General features: G+C 36.3%; 2 protein-coding genes and 1 long non-coding RNA gene across 3 annotated transcripts; all 3 read left to right on the forward strand.

Moving 5' to 3' along the window:
- The first annotated feature begins 1016 nt into the window (after nucleotides 1–1016).
- LOC143850434 (putative disease resistance protein RGA3) lies at nucleotides 1017–11656 on the forward strand. The gene is made up of 3 exons (XM_077359686.1): nucleotides 1017–5070; nucleotides 8406–8455; nucleotides 11133–11656. Exon 1 carries the CDS (start codon nucleotides 1097–1099, stop codon nucleotides 5051–5053), a length of 3957 nt encoding a protein of 1318 aa, XP_077215801.1. The 5' UTR covers nucleotides 1017–1096; the 3' UTR covers nucleotides 5054–5070; nucleotides 8406–8455; nucleotides 11133–11656.
- Nucleotides 11657–12579: 923 nt separating this feature from the next.
- Nucleotides 12580–13206, forward strand: LOC143850436 (disease resistance protein RGA2-like). The gene has a single exon (XM_077359687.1). It carries the CDS (start codon nucleotides 12580–12582, stop codon nucleotides 13204–13206), a length of 627 nt encoding a protein of 208 aa, XP_077215802.1.
- Nucleotides 13207–14369: 1163 nt separating this feature from the next.
- On the forward strand, nucleotides 14370–18094 carry LOC143851200 (uncharacterized). Its single transcript, XR_013236252.1, has 3 exons — nucleotides 14370–14801; nucleotides 15649–15746; nucleotides 17797–18094. It is a non-coding gene; the product is annotated as an uncharacterized LOC143851200 (long non-coding RNA).
- The last annotated feature ends 414 nt before the right edge of the window (nucleotides 18095–18508 follow it).

Consider the following 18508-nt stretch of genomic DNA (forward strand, 5'->3'; position numbering starts at 1 on the left):
AGTTAATTGGGCGTGATCGACTAGTCACAATGGGGCCCGCTTCCCGTCCACAATCCATAAACAAAGATGATCCCATACATCCACAGAAATACAGAATTGACTGCACCTTTCTCGATTGTACCCTCGAAAATAAGTTCTCTAAAGACTGGCTAACTCTTTTTCCATAACTTTATTTTGCAAATTTGAATATTTCTTTGTTTTTGAGGAAAATTTAGAACTTGTTTGGTAAGCATGGAAAATTGTTCCTTGGATTGGTTTATTGTTTTTCTTTTATGATATTTATGAGCTTTCCGTATGTCCTAACTGCCCTTGCAGACTTTGGATACATACACTATCAAGATCAATCTTCTCATCAAAATCAAGTCACATATTTGGACTTGCATCTACTATCTAGACCTTCGATCTAGAGGGCCATGAGGCTAGGCCGGTCATGGTCTCATGCCCATGGATTTAAATTTCGGTTTCGGTCCCAGTTTTGGCCTTCGTTGAAACTGAAATTTCTGCCGAACTTCGGCAAAAAAAATTAATTAATTAATCGTTTAGGAAATTCGACCGAAATTTCATTATAATATTATTTTTATAATTTTTTTTTTTTTCCGAAGTTTCCAAAATTTCGGTTAAAAGTTAAAAGTATGCCCATGCCAACATTAAGATTAAGGCCTAAAAAACCGACTACTTAGCTTTTCTTGGAGAGACCTTAATATAATTGATTTTCTGAAAGAAACAGAGGGTAAACATTATCATGTTGTAGACTAGCTATTATCCAAGTTCTAAACTTCTAATCTTGTTTTTGCCTATTTGGGGCTTATCCATTTGATTCGAGTATTATCTAAGTTTTGCCCAGTCATTTCTTTTTTCGTCTCGCTGTCACAATCAAACTTACTTTTCTTCCTGTGTAAATTTTGTTTTACACCCATTTTACGTCAAAAGAATGATCCATTACTTGTTTTTCCCCACTGCAAGAGGCTCTCTGTGCTAAAAAAAACAGAGGCGTTTTGAGTTCCTAGTGTTCTAAACTTGCTTTTTCTTTTTGAATCACGATTTGTTAGTTCGTTGCTTCTTTCTCTGGTTCTTCTCTCCAATACAGGAAGAAGGTATGGCCGATCTATTACTGTCTCCTCTTGTTGATACAATCGTTGGCAAATTGATGGATTCAGTCATACAAGAGATTACATTACTATGGGGTGTTGATGAAGAGGTCGAAAACCTATCCAGCACATTATCTGCAATTCAAGCTGTGCTTCAAGACGCTGAAGAACAGCAAGTAAGCAGTAATGCAGTGAAAGTTTGGCTTCGGAAGCTCAAGGATCTTGCTTACGATGCAGATGATGTAGTGGACGAGTTTACAACTGAAGTGCTCCGATCAAAATTGGGAGGAAATATCCAAACCAGTAACAGGAAGCAGGTGCTCAGCTTATGCTTCTCTTGTTTTACTTCCAACCCAGTTAAGTTTCGACATGAGATAGGACATAAGATCAAAGAAATTCGGGAGAGATTGGATAAGATTGGACAGGATAGGCATCACTTTCATCTGAAACAAGGAGATGCAGGGAGGCAGCGTGAAATAAAAAGGCCATCGGTGACTAGCTCCTTAATAAACGAATCAAATGTATTCGGTCGGGATAACGATAAAGAGAAGATAGTAAAATTGCTACTGGATGAATCTGCATCATCGTCATCGTCATCGTCCAAGCATATATCTGTTATTCCGATTGTCGGCATTGGGGGCCTTGGAAAGACAACTCTTGTCCAGTTTCTTTACAATGATAAACGGGTGGGGGATCATTTTCCAGTTCGAGGATGGGTCTCCGTCTCTGAAGAGTTTGATATGTGTAGAATAACAAAAGCAATTATGGAATCAGTGACAAAGAAACGTTGTGATCTTAACGAATTCGACCCACTTCAAGTTAGCCTCAAGGAAGAATTGAGTGGCAAGAGATTTTTACTCGTCCTAGATGATGTATGGCATGACAATCCTAATGACTGGCAGAGGCTACAGTCCCCATTCAGTTTTGTGGCAAAAGGGAGCAGAATTATAGTTACTACACAGAGTTCAACCGTTGCTAGAATCATGGGCACTATTCCCGACTATAATTTGGGTTGTTTAGACGAGGATGACAGCTGGTCCTTGTTTAGAGGACGGGCATTCGTAGTGGAAAGCTCAGATGTATCTCCAAACTTAGTAGCAATTGGAAAAGAGATCGTGAAAAAGTGCAATGGGTTGCCTTTGGCAATAGAAGCTCTTGGAGGTCTCTTACGTTCAAATACCGATGAGAACAAGTGGAAGAATATCCTTGAAAGTGAAATGTGGGAAATATCAAAGATGAGTAATGATATTATTCCAATATTAAAATTTAGCTACGATCATTTACCTGCATATCTGAAACAATGTTTTGTGTACTGCTCCCTGTTTCCAAAGGATTATGAATTTGATAAGGACACTCTAATCCAACTTTGGATTGCAGAAGGATTTATCCAATCTGAGAAGCGATTGGAAGACATAGGCTCTGACTATTTTGATGACTTGACATGGAGGTCGTTCTTTAAATATTCTAGAGGGCTCTACGGATCATGCTACAAGATGCATGACTTAAATCATGACCTTGCGCAATCCGTTTCTGGTGATGAATACTTCAGAATAAAAAATAGCATCGACTCTTCGAATATCGCTGCAAAGGTTCATCGTGCATCAATATGGCAATGCAATGAACACTCACGAATTTTCGAGTCCTTTCGTGGATCTGAGAGGTTGCGCACATTTCTGCTACCGCCGAGGTACGAAACACTCACTAAGCAAGTTGCTCATGATTTCTTCCTAAAATTGAGATGCTTACGGGTGTTAGATTTGGGTGATGCTTGTGTAAGAGATTTGCCAGATTCTATTGGCGAATTAAAATATTTGAGGTACCTTGATCTCTCTTCTACGCCTATTGGAACCTTGCCTGAATCAATAGGTAGCCTCTATAATCTGCAAACACTGAAACTTTGCTATTGCAACCAACTTTCTGAGCTACCAAAGTCCATCGGCAACCTAATTAACTTACGGCATCTCGCTTTTAAGGGTTGCAAGATTTGTACGCCACTGGAACTTGGGAAATTAATAAGTCTTCAAACACTGACTAAATTTGTTGCGCGCAAAGAAAGTGGATGTGGAATAAGGGAGTTAAAGAACTTGACAGAGTTGAGGGGAGCTATTCACATTTCAAATTTAGAGAATGTGATAGATGAAAAGGAATGCAAGGAAGCCAATTTGAAGGAGAAAGAGCACCTTGATGAGTTAACGTTGCAATGGAGCAATAATAATCCACGAGATGTTGCAGTTGATGAGGAGGTACTTGAAGGCCTCCAACCTCACACCAACCTCAAAACCCTAAATATTTTATCATATGGTGGTGTTAGTTTCCCAAGGTGGTTGATGAACGATAATATGATGAATCTGAGCACGGTTAGTCTCTTTGGATGTTTCAATTGCCAACAGCTTCCACCCCTTGGGCAGCTACCTTTCCTCAAGAAGTTCAAGATTAATGGAATGGATGGATTGAAACATATTGAAGGTGAGTATATTGGTGGGTCCAATAAGGTTATTAAGGGTTTTCCATCATTGGAGAAGTTAGAGCTTGTAGACATGCCGAATTTGGAGGAATGGTGTAGAGCAAGGGAAGGGGACATGCCATGCCTTGGTACACTAAAAATATCAAATTGTCCTAAGCTGCAGCGATTTCCCCACCTCCCATCCATTAATAATTTGGTATTACGAGACTGTAATGAGATGGTATTGGCCTCGGTTCCTTGCCTCACTACTCTAAAGTCATTACAAATTCGCTCTATTAAAGGCTTGATATCCTTACCCCATGGATTTCTTCAACCTTTAACCGTACTTGAGAAATTGCATGTCGCTGGATGTAATGAGTTGGTGTCTTGGCCAAAGGAGGTCGGGTTGCATGACCTTCCTTCTCTCCAATATTTACAAATTCTGTCGTGTCCTAAACTCGAGTCATTGGGAGACGACGAGGAGGGCCTTCCCATCACGCTTAGATCTCTCGATATATCCAACGGTTGTGATAGCCTCAAGTGTACGCCTACAAGGGGACTAGGAAAACTGAGTTCCCTCCAACATCTGGACTTGGTTACTCAATGCCCATTCTTGCCAGCGGAGGAACTGCCCATCACTCTTCAATCCCTTACGATATTCTCATGTTGTAATCTCAAATCCATGTCCAAGGGGATTTTCAACAACCTTACATCGCTCAAAAAATTGGTAATTGAAAATTGTCCGCAATTGGAGTCATTGGCAGGCGAGGAGGAGTTACCCACCGCGCTTACATCTCTCTTGATCTCCGACTGTCCTAATCTCAAATCCCTATCCAAGGGGATGGGTAATAACCTCACCTCCCTCGAACAATTATATATTAATGAGTGTCCACAACTAGAGTCATTGCCAAACATCATCGGCCTCTGTACAATGAGAATTAGAAAGTGCCCTCTAATGCAGCAGTTTCCAGAGGGAATGCTCGACATGCTTACATATCTCTCAGTTGATAATGTTGAGATCTTTTCTAAAAACCTTACATCCCTCCAAACCTTGTATATTTCTCAATGTTCACAACTCGAATTCTCTCCAAGCATGCTACTGCCCCCCACGCTTAAAACCCTCGAGATCTATTCGTGTGATAATCTGAAATCCCTGCCCAAGGGGATGTTGAAGAACCTCACCTCCCTCGAAGCATTGACCATTAGTCAGTGTCCTCAACTCCTTTCCTTGCCGGAGGATGGGCTGCCCCCCACGCTTAAAACCCTCGGTATCAATTCGTGTGATAATCTGAAATCCCTGCCCAAGGGGATGTTGAAGAACCTCACCTCCCTCGAAGCATTGACCATTAGTCGGTGTCCTCAACTCCTTTCCTTGCCGGAGGAAGGGCTGCCCACCACGCTTCAGAGATTACAGATTTATGGCTCTCCGGAAGTAGAGAAACAGTGTCAAAAGGACGGAAGCCAATATTGGCCCAATATCTCACACATCCCCATAATATTGATAAATTTCTCGAGGGTTTGAAGACTACTCTGGAGAAGGTACACGACTGTCTCTCCTCTTGGCTTTTGTTTTATTTATTTTTGGTATGTAAGATGGGATTGAACCTCCGACCTCCAGGTTGTGATGAAAAAGCCTTAACCATTGAGCTAGAGGTTCAATACCAAATTAGGGCTCTTGGATTTTATTAATCATATGAATAGATTTCAATCCATTATTTGTTTTAAAGAATAGTAAACCTCAATTTCTCTCTATCTCTTTTCATTTCCTCATTTTCTCTCTATCTCTTTTCATTTCCTCATTTTCTCTCTTTCAAAACAAAACAAGAGATTTTACTTTCAAAACAAGTAAAGAATTCCAGGCTCATAAAGAGATTTTTTTTTTCAGGTTCTTTAATTTTTCATTATATCTCAAAATTTCTTGTCTTAGTCTTTGCCTAATATACAGTAGATTATGACTTGTTTGAGACAAAAGGAACCCTAACTGGGATGAATTTATCTTTTATGCTTCATTGAATTTATGCTCTGTTTTGGACCCTTTGATTTGTGTTCCTTGGGTGGAGTGTTTGTTGTACTTTTCTTTGTTTTCCTTTTTCAACAAGTTTCAACTAATCCTTGAAAAAAGAAAAAAAAATCTTTGTATATGTATACATTACTTGAGAATTTGATCAATGTATGAATGTGAGATATGTGCATAATTAAAATTAACAAAGTCAAACAGTAGATTAAAATTAACAAAGTCAAATAGGTTCTTTAATTTTTCATTATATCTCAAAATTTCTGGTCTTAGTCTTGCCATACAGTAGATTATGACTTGTTTAAGACAAAAGGAACCCTAACTAGGATGAATTTACCTTACATGCTTCATTGAATTTATGCTCTGTTTTGAACTCTATGGTATCATTCATATTAATTGATCTTGTAGCAACACTTCAAATCTTTTTTATTTATTTAGCATTGGTTTGCATTAAATGTTATTTGATTGATGATTTCATTTGCAATTGATTACATTCCCTAAACTTCTGTTAGACATTCCCTAAACTTCTATTAGAACTGAGCATCAAAACTCTGTTAATTTTTCATCTTGCATCTATGCCTCACACACACACACACATTTTATTGGAATTTCAAGTTCATAAAGAAAGTGCACCTATCCATGAAAAATGAAAACAATAAGACAAAGCAAAAATCCAATGACTTTCTTCTCCAACCCAAACATTAACTGTTTTTCTCATTAAATCTCAAAATTATTTACTAATATCTCAGCCCCCTTTCTTCTGATTTTTTATAACAGTACACAAAAATGGTTTAAAGCCCATTATGTTGCATTTGCTCAATTTTTTTCTAATTTTCTTTTTTTATTTCTTATTTTCTAAGAAAAGAGATACACTTCAATCACCACAAGTTTGGGTTATATTTCTTACTTCTAATTAAATTAGTTTCACTAATGCATAAGTATGTTAAGATTAGGAGGTGCTAAATCAGTCACCAAAGACAACTTCCATCTGCTAATTTGTAGGGATATCAGGCTTGGCTATTTGTTGATCCTGACAGATACAATTATCGTTCATGCATTTTGGTTTTGTGTATATTAGAAGATTTTTTCATTTACACTTCTTTTACTCCAGTTTGATCTGACAACAGCTGTTGACTGTACCTAAGCGTTCATGGAGTAGAAACTTTTGAAATTCTTGATCAATAAAATATAGGAACCCCATTAGTGCACGTCAAATCTCAAGAGACAAGCCAAGGAACACATACATGCCTAACATTCAAATTAGTAATGCTTAAGAAACTCAAAAGAGATTAAAAAATGAATGCATTGATAAAGATGCATACTTCTATTACTTACGGTCGGTAAATAGAAACCTAAATTCGAAACTCTCTATTCTAGTGTTTTAGCCTAGTATGGAACACCATGATGCTGGCAAACACATAAACTCAAAAAAATTGCAGTTCCAAAACAAAATTATGTTTTACATAGTTCAAAGGAGGTTTAAATGCGGTATGTCTAGGTTGAGATATTTTAATCTAAAATCAAATTCGAAATTAGTTGATTTGATGCTAGTAGAATGCTCTTTGTTCTCGTTCTATGGATTAGGATGGAACAACATGATGTTGGAAAAAAATTTACTCAAAGAAGTTTTAGATGCCCTTACAAAATTCTATCTTACATGGTTCAAAGTAGGTTAAATGTTTTTCTTTGTTTTATGTTTGGGTTGAATTTTTCTTCTCTAAAATCAAATCTGACATTAGTTGATGATGCTAAAAGAGTGGTTCGTACATTCTTCACCATTTATTTTCAAATTTACTTACCTAGTAGTCTACAATAAATTGTTACCTTTTTTGTAACAAAAGGAATCCAACTGGGATGAATTTACTGAGTACCCCTCGCTGAATTTAAGCACTGTTCTGGCTGCTTTGGTTCTTATGGGATTTCCTTTTCTTTTCCTTTAGTGGCTTTTTCCCTTGATGCAGTATTTGTTTTATTTTTCTCTGTTCTCCTTTTTCAATTTGTTTCAATTTCTCAAGAAGAAAAGAACTGTCTGTATTAAGAATTTCATCAATGTGTGTAACTAAGATCTATGCACAGTTAACTTTAACAATGTCAAACAAGCCACCATGGATTTTTATTGAGCTTTCTATTCATTGGTCGTTACTTGTCATCATTTCTTTGTATCTTTTTTATTGGTGATTTAGTTTGCAAATAGTTACATTCCATATGCTTATAAGAAGATGGAGTGGTGTCTAAAGGTTTCTCTTTTGCATTTGTTACACCAACTTCTATTAGAACTTAGCATCAGCATTTAATTAATTTTCCAACTTGCATGTACCTCTTTCTCTATCTCTCCCTTTTCCTCACACACGCACACACACACACACACATTGATTTGTTTTGCTAATTAAGGAAAATTAAAAATACAGACACACAAACACACTGGCATATTGACTTCTTTTTTGTTAAATAAGAAATAGTTAAAAGCGCACACAGACAAACATACATGTTAACTTAAAATGCTTTATTGGACCTTTCTTAGTTGCAACTTTTTACTGCCCTAAAGTTTCTCCAATTTATTTCAAAATCTCACCTACTCTTTTAGTTTAGGCCTACCAAATAAAGAATGATAAAGAAGTTGGAGGTTATATCCTAGCTTACCTTTAAAAAAAAAAAGAATGATCCCTGCCTGTTTCCATATGTTTCCCCTTCTCCATGATTTTTGGATGCCTTTATCCATTCACCGAGGTTAGTCAAAGGTATCAGTTGGGACTAAAGAATAGTAAACCTCAATTTCTCTCTATCTCTTTTCATTTCCTCATTTTCTTTGTTTCACTTTCTTACAAAACAAAAGAAATAATTAATTTTACTGGAATTTCAGGTTCATAAAGAAAGGACACTCATCCATGAAAAATTAAAAGAAAAGGCAAGGTGAAAATTACACCACTTTCTTCTCCCCAATCCAATCATTTCTTTAATTTTTTCATTATATGTCAAAAAATTTTGTCTTGGTCTTTGCCTGATATAAAGTAGATTATGACTTGTTTGAGACAAAAGAAACCCTAACTAGGATGAATTTACCTTATATGCTTCATTGAATTTATGCTCTGTTTTGGGCCCTTTGATTTTTGTTCCTTGGTGGAGTGTTTGTTGTACTTTTCTTTGTTTTCATTTTTCAATAAGTTTCAACTAATCCTTGAAAAAAGAAAAAGTATCTTTGTATACATTACTTCAGAATTTCATCAATGTATGAATGTAAGATCTATGCATAATTAACTTTTAACAAAGTTAAACCAGCCACCATGGATTTTTATTGTCCTTACTACTCATTAGTTGTTCCTTGTCATTATTTCTTGGTATCATTCATATTAATTCATCTTGTAGCTGAAATTTTAGGCATTCAACTCTTCAAATCTTCTTCCGTTTTATTTAGTGTCATTCAACTCTTCAAATCTTCTTCCGTTTTATTTAGTGTTGGTTTGGTTTACATGTTATTTGATTGATGATTTCATTTGCAATTGATTACATTCTTTATGCTTAACTTCCGGTAGAGCTGAGCATCAAAACTCTGTTATTTTTCATCTTACACACACGCACACGCACACGCACACGCACATGGACGGACAGATTTTATTGGAATTTCAAGTTCATAAAAAACAAAAGTAGCTTGCATCAGAAGCCATCCAATGAGACTATGTTTTGCCTTGAATGTGGTCTTTCCATTCATTACCCGAGTTGATTCGGATTTGATCCAGCCACTTCTTAGTTTGATTTTGTTGAACATTCTGCACTAGCGAGCATTTCTGTTTATTATGGTATTTTAGTTTTTTGGTAATTTCTTTTATGCAAAATACATTGTCAAGCTCATTAATAGAACAAAGAAAAATAGATTATTCTCCCCTATGGAGGATTTCTCTCCTCTATCTCTCTCTCTCTCTTATATGACTATAGATGATATTACACCATTCCATAGCATAGGGAACCATTACCAATTCTATGTAAAATGCCTCTAGATGCATAGCCAAAATTATTTCTTGAAGCTCCGTCTTTGTTAACAATTTTTATTTGCTTTGCTAGTGTGTATTGTGTGTAACTTTCTACTAAAGCGTACGTGGGCAGGGATTGCAATGCAAAGCCACTGGCACAATCCCTAAGTCTTGTACAATCATTGAAAGACTGATGCTTCAGATGCAACAGAGCAACTGTAGTATGCTTTTCAACACCAAAACCATGTTTTGTCCTGCCCTAGAAATCTTACTAGTTGAGCCCTTTTGGGTTCTTCATCTGTTGATCCTACCACCAATTTATCTTCAATTGTGCGTATCGGATGGTATGAATTTATAGTTTGCATCATTTCATTGGAAGCTTTGCCCCCTAGATGAATAGGAGTTGTAGAAATCTTTTTTTTAATTTTTATTTTATTTTTTTAAAGACATAGGGTATCCCCACCCCAATTTTTAGGGCAGGACTATTCCCTACAGATGCGCGCAATCACCCTAGATGAATAGGAGTTGTAGAAATTTGACAGGCCTAATTCGATCTCATGTACAAAAGGAACCAAAAAACTAATATAATGATAACAGTGTTTTATGCTGTTTGAAAATGGTGCCTACATCCATGGGAGAGACGACAATATTTAAATATATGAAAAATAGATAAACAAAGATTACAATAGATTAATGAAGTAGAACTCTTGGTGGCTCTTTGTATCTTCAAGGAAGAACTATTCCTAAATCTTATAGTGATAACAGTGTTTTATGCTGTTTGAAAATGGTGCCTACATCCATGGGAGAGACGACAATATTTAAATATATGAAAAATAGATAAACAAAGATTACAATAGATTAATGAAGTAGAACTCTTGGTGGCTCTTTGTATCTTCAAGGAAGAACTATTCCTAAATCTTATAGTCAAAGGTGATCCACGCCAATTGATGTAGTAGAAGAATGTCCTATGGGCCTTGGAGATTAGCAAAATGGCTGTCAGAATTCTATCTATACAAATTTAGTCCAACATTCTTCAACTACATTTCGACATCTGTTAAAGATACTGCAAATAGGAACCAAAGGAGAGAGCGTGGAGCGCTCTTCGCGGAGCATTGAGAACACCCTCCCCTTGCAGTAGTTCGTGGTACACATCAGAGGGGTTGCTGTTCCTGTCCGCATCCTGCTCCATCTATCCAAGCAGCGAAAGTTTCATCCATCTTGTGCTGCTGTTTTGTTTCAGGCACTATTTTCCTGATGGCAGGTTCTTTGAGATTTAGTTTTTCTTAGGCATAGTGGTTGGGTTATAGAGTTGTTAGTACGTTTTAGTCACCTGCTTGGTATCTTCTTTGTTGAGACATCTCGTTCCATTTTGCTGTACCACAGGGTTTTATTTTCAAATGATATATTTTTATCTTTAAAATAATAATGTAGCCTAGGCATCTGGTTGTATTAAAAAAGATTACCAGGTTTTAGTCATGACCTTGACTTGAGTTGACATGGCTAGTCACCCTACTGAATAAAATGGTTGCAAGACATTCTAAAATATTGGATAAAACTTATTTTACTTGTAGTAAAATAGGACAATTAATTCAGATTCTCAATAAATTATTTTTTATTTTCAGTTTTGGAAACTTGGGGGCTGATAACTCCATGTTCTCCAAGCCTCAAACAAAGACACGGTCCGGAGCAACTGGCGAAGGTGTTGGGACCACTCTTCACAACCCTATCAGTCAATGTGAATCCCAATTGTTCCAATACTCGGGCATATGGGTGTGTGGCACTATGAGTGCGTGGAGCTGGCATTCACTTTGTAACTTCTAATAATTCTTCGATATTGGCTTTATATTCAAGGAAACATTATTGTACTAACAGAGAATCTGTATGAATATACTAAAAAAATGCATAATAGTGAGAGACTGCAAATTTTAGCAAATACAAAAATAATTTACTGACATTCATATTATTGTTAACCTACCACTAAATAACAGCGTAAGTAGCGAAACAATCTGATTATGTAGCCTGCAATGTAACACTGAAATATATTGACAATCCCGTATTCTTGTATATGAGAGCAGAGCAATATATTAAATTCTGTCCATGATTACTTATATTATTAGGTTGCATTGGAAGTTCAAAAGGTTATAAATTTGCTAATAAAAAACTCTACATATTGGCCAATACCTTCTACTGACAAGTAGAAAATCTAAACTAAAGAAATCTAGATGCCAAACATGTAATCAACAATCCGGAGAGTTGCAAAGTAAATGTTTGCATAACTTATTAAATGTCTGTCTCCTGATGATAGTACTTTCAGTATCCAATAGCTTAAGCATTGCTGCTTTAGGCACCTCTCAGCTGGTGTGTTCTGTTAGAGCATAAGTTTGGACTTGAAGAGGACCCTATTGGGTTGTTTTACCATGAAAATTGCTTGATTTACTATTTGAAGTGGACTATTAGAGAATAATATAAGAGAAATGACAATATTTTGTTGTACCCTGAAAATTGCTTGATTTATGATTTGAAATGACAATACTTGGTCTCTACCTCCTCTTATAAGTTAGGCATTTCTCTTAACTCTATCCAAATTCTTGAGTTGTGAGATTAGGTAAATTAAGCTACGCTCATCATTTATGATCCACGGCTCACTCAATTAGAGCCCTAACTACTTCAATGAAATTAGTTCCAAGGATGCTATTAATCATTGCGCTGGAACAATTTGGTCGAGAGTTTGTCCAGTCATCTCAATGAGGAATTTAGCTATGCCACCCACTGACCTTACACTATGAGTACTGTTGTAGCATAGCCAATGGGAAGATCAGTCCCCAGGCCCAATCTAGGCTATTAGCCAAGGTCAAGATGGATGAAGGGGTTGTCAGGGAGCTTTATAAGGAATTGTAGGATCCATAGCTGGAAATACTGAATCTTCAAGGCATATACTTTTAGCTGCTCAATTTCATTTTGAAGGATTTCTGTTCAATTTTTTCTATCTTTCCACTTTGGTTGGATTCCTCAAGATACAATCTGATGGCTTGGTAACATGTATTCCTTCTTTGGATGCAAAGTTATATTATGGAAGGATTTGCTGCTTCTCATCCTTTTGGAGTCATGGAAGAAGAGGTATACGAGAAGGTTCAAAGAATGTTGCAAGTTATGCCTCCCCCCCATGTCAAACAAGGAGATGAGGGGAGGCAGCGTGGAATAAAAAGGCAATCACAGATTAGTTCCTTAATAGACAAATCAAATGTTTTTGGTCGGGGTAGCGATAAAGAGGAGTTAATAAAATTGATGTTGGTTTCGAACGAATCTGCATCATCATCGTCAAAGGATATATGTGTTATTCCGATAGTCGGAATTGGGGGCCTTGGAAAGACAACTCTTTCCCAGCTTATTTACAATGATAAAAGGGTGGAAGATCATTTTCAAGTTCGAGGATGGGTTTGTGTCTCTGAAGATTTTGATATTTGTAGAATAACAAAAGCAATTTTTGAATCAATGACAAAGAAACGTTGTTGTCTTAACGAAATCGATCCACTTCAAGTTAGCCTCAAGGAAGTATTGAGTTGCAAGAGATTTCTACTCGTCTTAGACGATGTATGGAATGACTGTGAGTGGCAGAGGCTACAGGCCCCATTCAGTTTTGGTGCAAAAGGAAGTAGAATCACTACAACAAATCTGGGCTTTGCCTACCGACTTTAGTTATGTCAGTAGGGGAAAAATTCACCTTTTCCCTACCCATTTTATATCAGTACGAAAATACTTCATATCCCTACAGGTGTTAGTTTTATCTGTAGGGATATAGTGTCTACCTAAGGATTACTATGCAATTCGTAGGGAAATCCTGAGCGATATGCCTACGGTACTCCTTTCCCTACAGGAATCAGTAGTTTTTCGTAGGGAAATACCGAGTTTTGCCTACTTAAAAAATTTCCGTAGGTAGGGTTTCTTTTGCCGCAAGAGGCTTTGCTCGGGAACCATTTCATAGATTTCTGTTTGTTACTTTCTCCTTTTCGTTGTGATTTTGAAATTAATCACGTCTTTGCGTCCTGAATAGTGTAGATAAATTACGTATTTGTTTCCTTTTCATTGCGATTTTGTTTCCTGAACAGTAAAATGGGTTTCTAGGGTTTCTTTTGCCACTCTACTACTGATGTGTAGGCCCTAAATTTAAGGTCCAGGTGAATGATAATGGCGTTTTTGTTCTTTTTTTGTTCTTTTTATTGACCTTTTTTAATATTCTTTTGGTGCCCAGAACCCACATCCTCATTTGCTAATGGTTTGTTGAATCAATTTTATATTTTAATTTGGATGCTAGGACTGTTATTTAATCCTAGTTTCTGCCTTTTCTTTTCTTATGGTTTTTCTAAAGAAGAAAAGGTAGATAGATGAGAGGTTAGAAGGAATTTAGGCAGAAAAACACAAATTTGGGGTTGAAAATCCGAACCCTTGTTATACACCGAGATTGACTTTTGCTGCAAGAGATGTTAGTATGGAAATCAGATCAGATTATCAAAAACTCTCCCCGTAAGAAAGCGACTTGGGGTTGCATAAGAAGGATTTTGGAATTAGAACCCTAGGGTTTTTACTTGGATTTTATTTTCCTCATCTTTAAAGTTTTATGGTTTCAGGTATGTCATTGATTATTTCTGTACTTTCTCTTTTGTTTGTATTGCTGTAATCAATGCTTATGATTTTCTTTCATGCTTTGTCTTTCTTTCTGAAATTTCTATTTTCATTGTCAGCACTTGATGGCAAATACAAAGAGGCTTTTTGTAAAACCCATTGAACTCTGTTTTTGCTACTGTTTTTGTCATTTTTTGTTGTTTTCAATGGTAACTAACTTTGAGCTGAGGAGATATCCTTTGGTGACCAAAAAACATAGTCATTATCCACATGCATTTCTTGCCATTGATACGGACCATTTTGAATATCGCAGGTTTTATTCACTCTGTGATCTCATTTCAGACAATTGTATCATAACAATGGAGTTTTGCATTAAAATGTTAGAATTGTATCTTAGTTTTGCTTCCCTTTTCATGGAACACCCATGTCTTACTTAGGGATTAGCCCCACTATATACTGCTAAAATCTGTTATGGTATTCCTCTCTCTTTTCATGTGTGGCCTATGCATCCGATCAGGAAAGATCATCTTTGATTCTTATGATTTCAGAATTGTTATTCTGGTTCCGAGTTTGGTTGATGTGTATGTAAATGATTGTGCATAACACTCATCTAAAAGATGGAATTAACTGTCTTTCTCAGTATGCCGGCTTGCAGCTAATGATGAGCAATAGTAAGTTGGTCACATGGAACTTTAGATAACATAGAGCATGTATGTACTCCATAGCAGGGAGCTAATTGGGGTGTGTAGGGGGAGCTAATTCATATATATGATAAATTCCTTTTTTGTCTAGGTGACAATACATATCCCTGTATGTGGATCACTTTAGAGTGATAACTAAATGATCAAAATTAATTAGGAGCGGTAGCTACTAATGTAGCTAAAATTCTTTCTTTCTTGTTCTTAATAAGCTATCAAAGCTGGGAAATAAGACCTGTCTAAGGCTTTTGATCTTTTAAGCACCTATCTGACCATGGTGGGTCCCTCTTGCTGGACCATGTGGACATATGGTAGGCCCGACTAATACTCCAATTTGGAACTTGATGGGCACATGGGATCAAGTATACAAGGTAAGGCACGACCAACGTAACATAATGAGTGCTACATTCGGTTGATTCAGATTCTAGCTAGCAGGACAGACCTTACATGGATGATCCTAACCATCCAAGTAGACTGTCATAAAACATACAGGTGATACCCTTATAATTCTGTTTTCCCTAGTTATGATGAACTTCAACTTGAGGTTAGCCCCTCATTTGTTGGATTGTTAGGGAGATGATTAGCATTTTTAATGCATGACTTCCCTAGGAACTTTATGAGTTTAAAAACTTTATCCATCTTTTAGATATTTTGCTCATAATAACTTCAAACTTGATTTTGAAATTTGAGTTTTCTGAAATTAATTTTCCGTTTCAGACGAGGTATTTAATTTTGATCCACTTATCCTTTTGGTCACTGATGAGGTTTTATTTACAACTTAATTCTTTTTATCTTATTATATGTATGTGTCCTTTTGCAGGTTTTCAATGATTTTGTTCTTTGGAGGACCTATTTCCTAGCAAGAGTCTGGCAGATGGTTTCAAGAGGGTTCAGGCCCTCCGTATTCTTTCTCAACAGGTAAAACGTGAAAGCCTTTGGAACTGTATCAGGTTTGATCATGGTTTATTTGACATTCTTCATGCTATTAGCCAATAATGAGAACTATACAGCCATAGCATATAGCTCTTATTAATTTTCAGTTAACTGGTATTTTTTACATTGTTAAGGACATCAATTCTGCATCTCTGTTTGATATAGTTCACAATACCTCTTAATGTTGTTTAGAACATTCGCAATGCCATGTCGCCCGCTGGTTTGTGGCATATGAATGATCCGTGTGAGCCGAATAATTTTTTCACAATTATTCTTCTCTTTCATTTTTCTTGACCCTCATAGTTCTTTCTACCAGAATATGTCAAGTTCATGAGGTTTAGGTTTGTGGTTAGTAAAAGTGGCACCGAAATGTCAGCCTTTTGAGAAAAAAATAAAAGGTTTCGTTGTTTCATTACATATATTATTTCTTGAGTAATCCTCATACTCGAAGGTGATATGAATTATGTTACTATTATAATGCTCGGATATATTGTTTAAGCTAAGAGCTCATCTGACAGACATCTGTTTCTATAACTGAATCTATTCACTCTGGTACTTCACATTCCTCCATTTATAGTTTATGATATAGTGTCTTCTAATATTATTTAGTTATATGTAGTTATTCTACTGCACTCTAGATGATTTTGTGCTTGCAATTACACTTTTTGAAAGCTATGTAACATGCTTGCTGTCATTTCCTATTTCTAACTGAATTGTTATTGTCTTAGACGCTATACAGGCTGTATTGTGTCTCCATCGTTGTTGGGAATCCCCCGAGGCCTTATCATATCGACATGGGATGGGAGTGATTTAACGTGGATATAGCGTGACGCTCCATGCACTAGCTGTGCCAAGGTACTCTCCAATTGGCAGTTCAAGATTCTTATCAAATTCCAGTACTCTCCAATTGGCAGTTCAAGATTCTTATCAAATTCCAATTTCTTCATTTAATTAAAGTTCAAGTGGTCAAACTCGTAAACATTATTATTTTTGTCCATCTGGACACCATGGTGTCTAATTGTGTCAATGATGAACTAGCACTTAATAGGTGATATCACACTCTCTAAGATTTAATTCCACGATTGCTTTGTTGCAAGCATGATAATCTTTGATAGTGAGAAGAATGATGGCCACATTTGAACCAATTTATCAGCCTTATCCTCTTTTATAGGTCCCTGTGTACACTCTGGATATGCATGGTCTGTCTTGCTTGTTTTGTTAGGCTTGTACAAGTATTGTTTACTTCGTCTCTCGCTTGTCTGAGTTGACAGGTAAAATGTAGACATGGTCTTCTTGCGATAATTGGTTTCAGAAAAAAAAAAAAAAAAAACATCACTCATACTCTAATGGAGACAATTTATGTAGGGACCACATCCTCTTTAAAGGCATACCAAAGGGAAAATAGTGACCGCGAGGGATTCTTTGAGCCTCAAATTTCAAAGAAATCAGAATCATGGATATTGTCTCTTGTCAAGGCGACTATGCGATGGAATATTCAGATAATAGCTCCTCCATGGATCATTAAATGAAAGTTAATTCATGTATTAGTTTGCAATATTCATTTATAGGTGTGCATATGGTCAGCAAGGTCAAGTTTTAGTCTCTTCTGCAATGACTGATGCGATTATTGGACTTAGCGGACCAGCACATTGCTTCCCTTCTTAGCTGGCAAGTCAATGTATCATCATCAATATGGGATACTTGGACTTAGCTTAGTTTCAATTTATATTTTGATGTGATATATAAGGGAGATGAATTGAATGAGCCTATTTCTTGACTCTTGCATTACATAAAACAAAATATATAATCTACCCAATGTGTCTCTTTTGTAAATATGGCCATTGATGTTTTTAATATTACTTGTGTTTCTTGTGGTCATATAAATGTGCAACGCATGCATTTTTTCTACTATATGTTGTAGTTGTTTCTGTATCATTCATTCTGAAAGCGTAATGTATGCTGTGTATTCTTGTATATATAATTTTTGCGGAGAATCGGCTAAGAACTTCATTCTTTTTAACTTTTTGTTTGGCAGGATATGTCACATACCGTTGCTCCTAAAGAGGTCAGTGCCTGCACAGCCATCCATCTCAAAGAGTCCAACATTCAACTGAAAATCACATGGAGTTCTGGAGTAATTGATGATGAGGATCGAGGAGATGATGAGGACATGATGAAGATGGTGTTATATAAATCATTAGATGATGAATGTTTAACAATGCTGTATTTTGTCAAGTTCAGTTGAGGGAACAATATCGAGACTTTTGTTATTAATGAATTTTTGTAATTTTAAAAATATTCAATTAAAATAGTTAAGTTTTTATATATTTGTATATTTTGGGGGAACATGGATGTTATAACGGTGGAAATTTTGATGTTATAACGGTACAGATCCACTAGGTCACAAAGAATTGATATTTAATGGATTGAAAAAATTTGGAAAGGCTATCCCTACAGATTTATTGTTGAAATTCAGTAGGGAAAAGCACATTTTCCCTACGGATTTATTGTTGAAATTCAGTAGGGAAAAGCACATTTTCCCTACGGCTTTTTTTTTTTGAAATTCTATAGGGAAAAGAACATTTCCCAACTGATTATTTTGAAATTCTGTAGAGACAAGGTTGTCCCTACGGATTTTTTTTGGAAATTTTGTGGGGAAAAGCACAATTTTCGCTACGGATGTTTTTGAAATTCCGTAGGGAAATGTGATCTATGCCTACGGAAAAAGCCGTACTTCCGCAGGGAAA

Source organism: Tasmannia lanceolata, unplaced genomic scaffold, assembly GCF_043159265.1.
Source record: "Tasmannia lanceolata isolate RefF3 unplaced genomic scaffold, GAP_Taslan_0.1 ptg000018l, whole genome shotgun sequence".
Taxonomy (NCBI): Eukaryota; Viridiplantae; Streptophyta; class Magnoliopsida; order Canellales; family Winteraceae; genus Tasmannia; species Tasmannia lanceolata.

Coding starts and splice junctions, on each gene's coding strand:
- LOC143850434 (XM_077359686.1), top strand. CDS start 1,097: ATGGCCGATCTATTACTGTCTCCTCTTGTTGATACAATCGTTGGCAAA.
- LOC143850436 (XM_077359687.1), top strand. CDS start 12,580: ATGGAAGGATTTGCTGCTTCTCATCCTTTTGGAGTCATGGAAGAAGAG.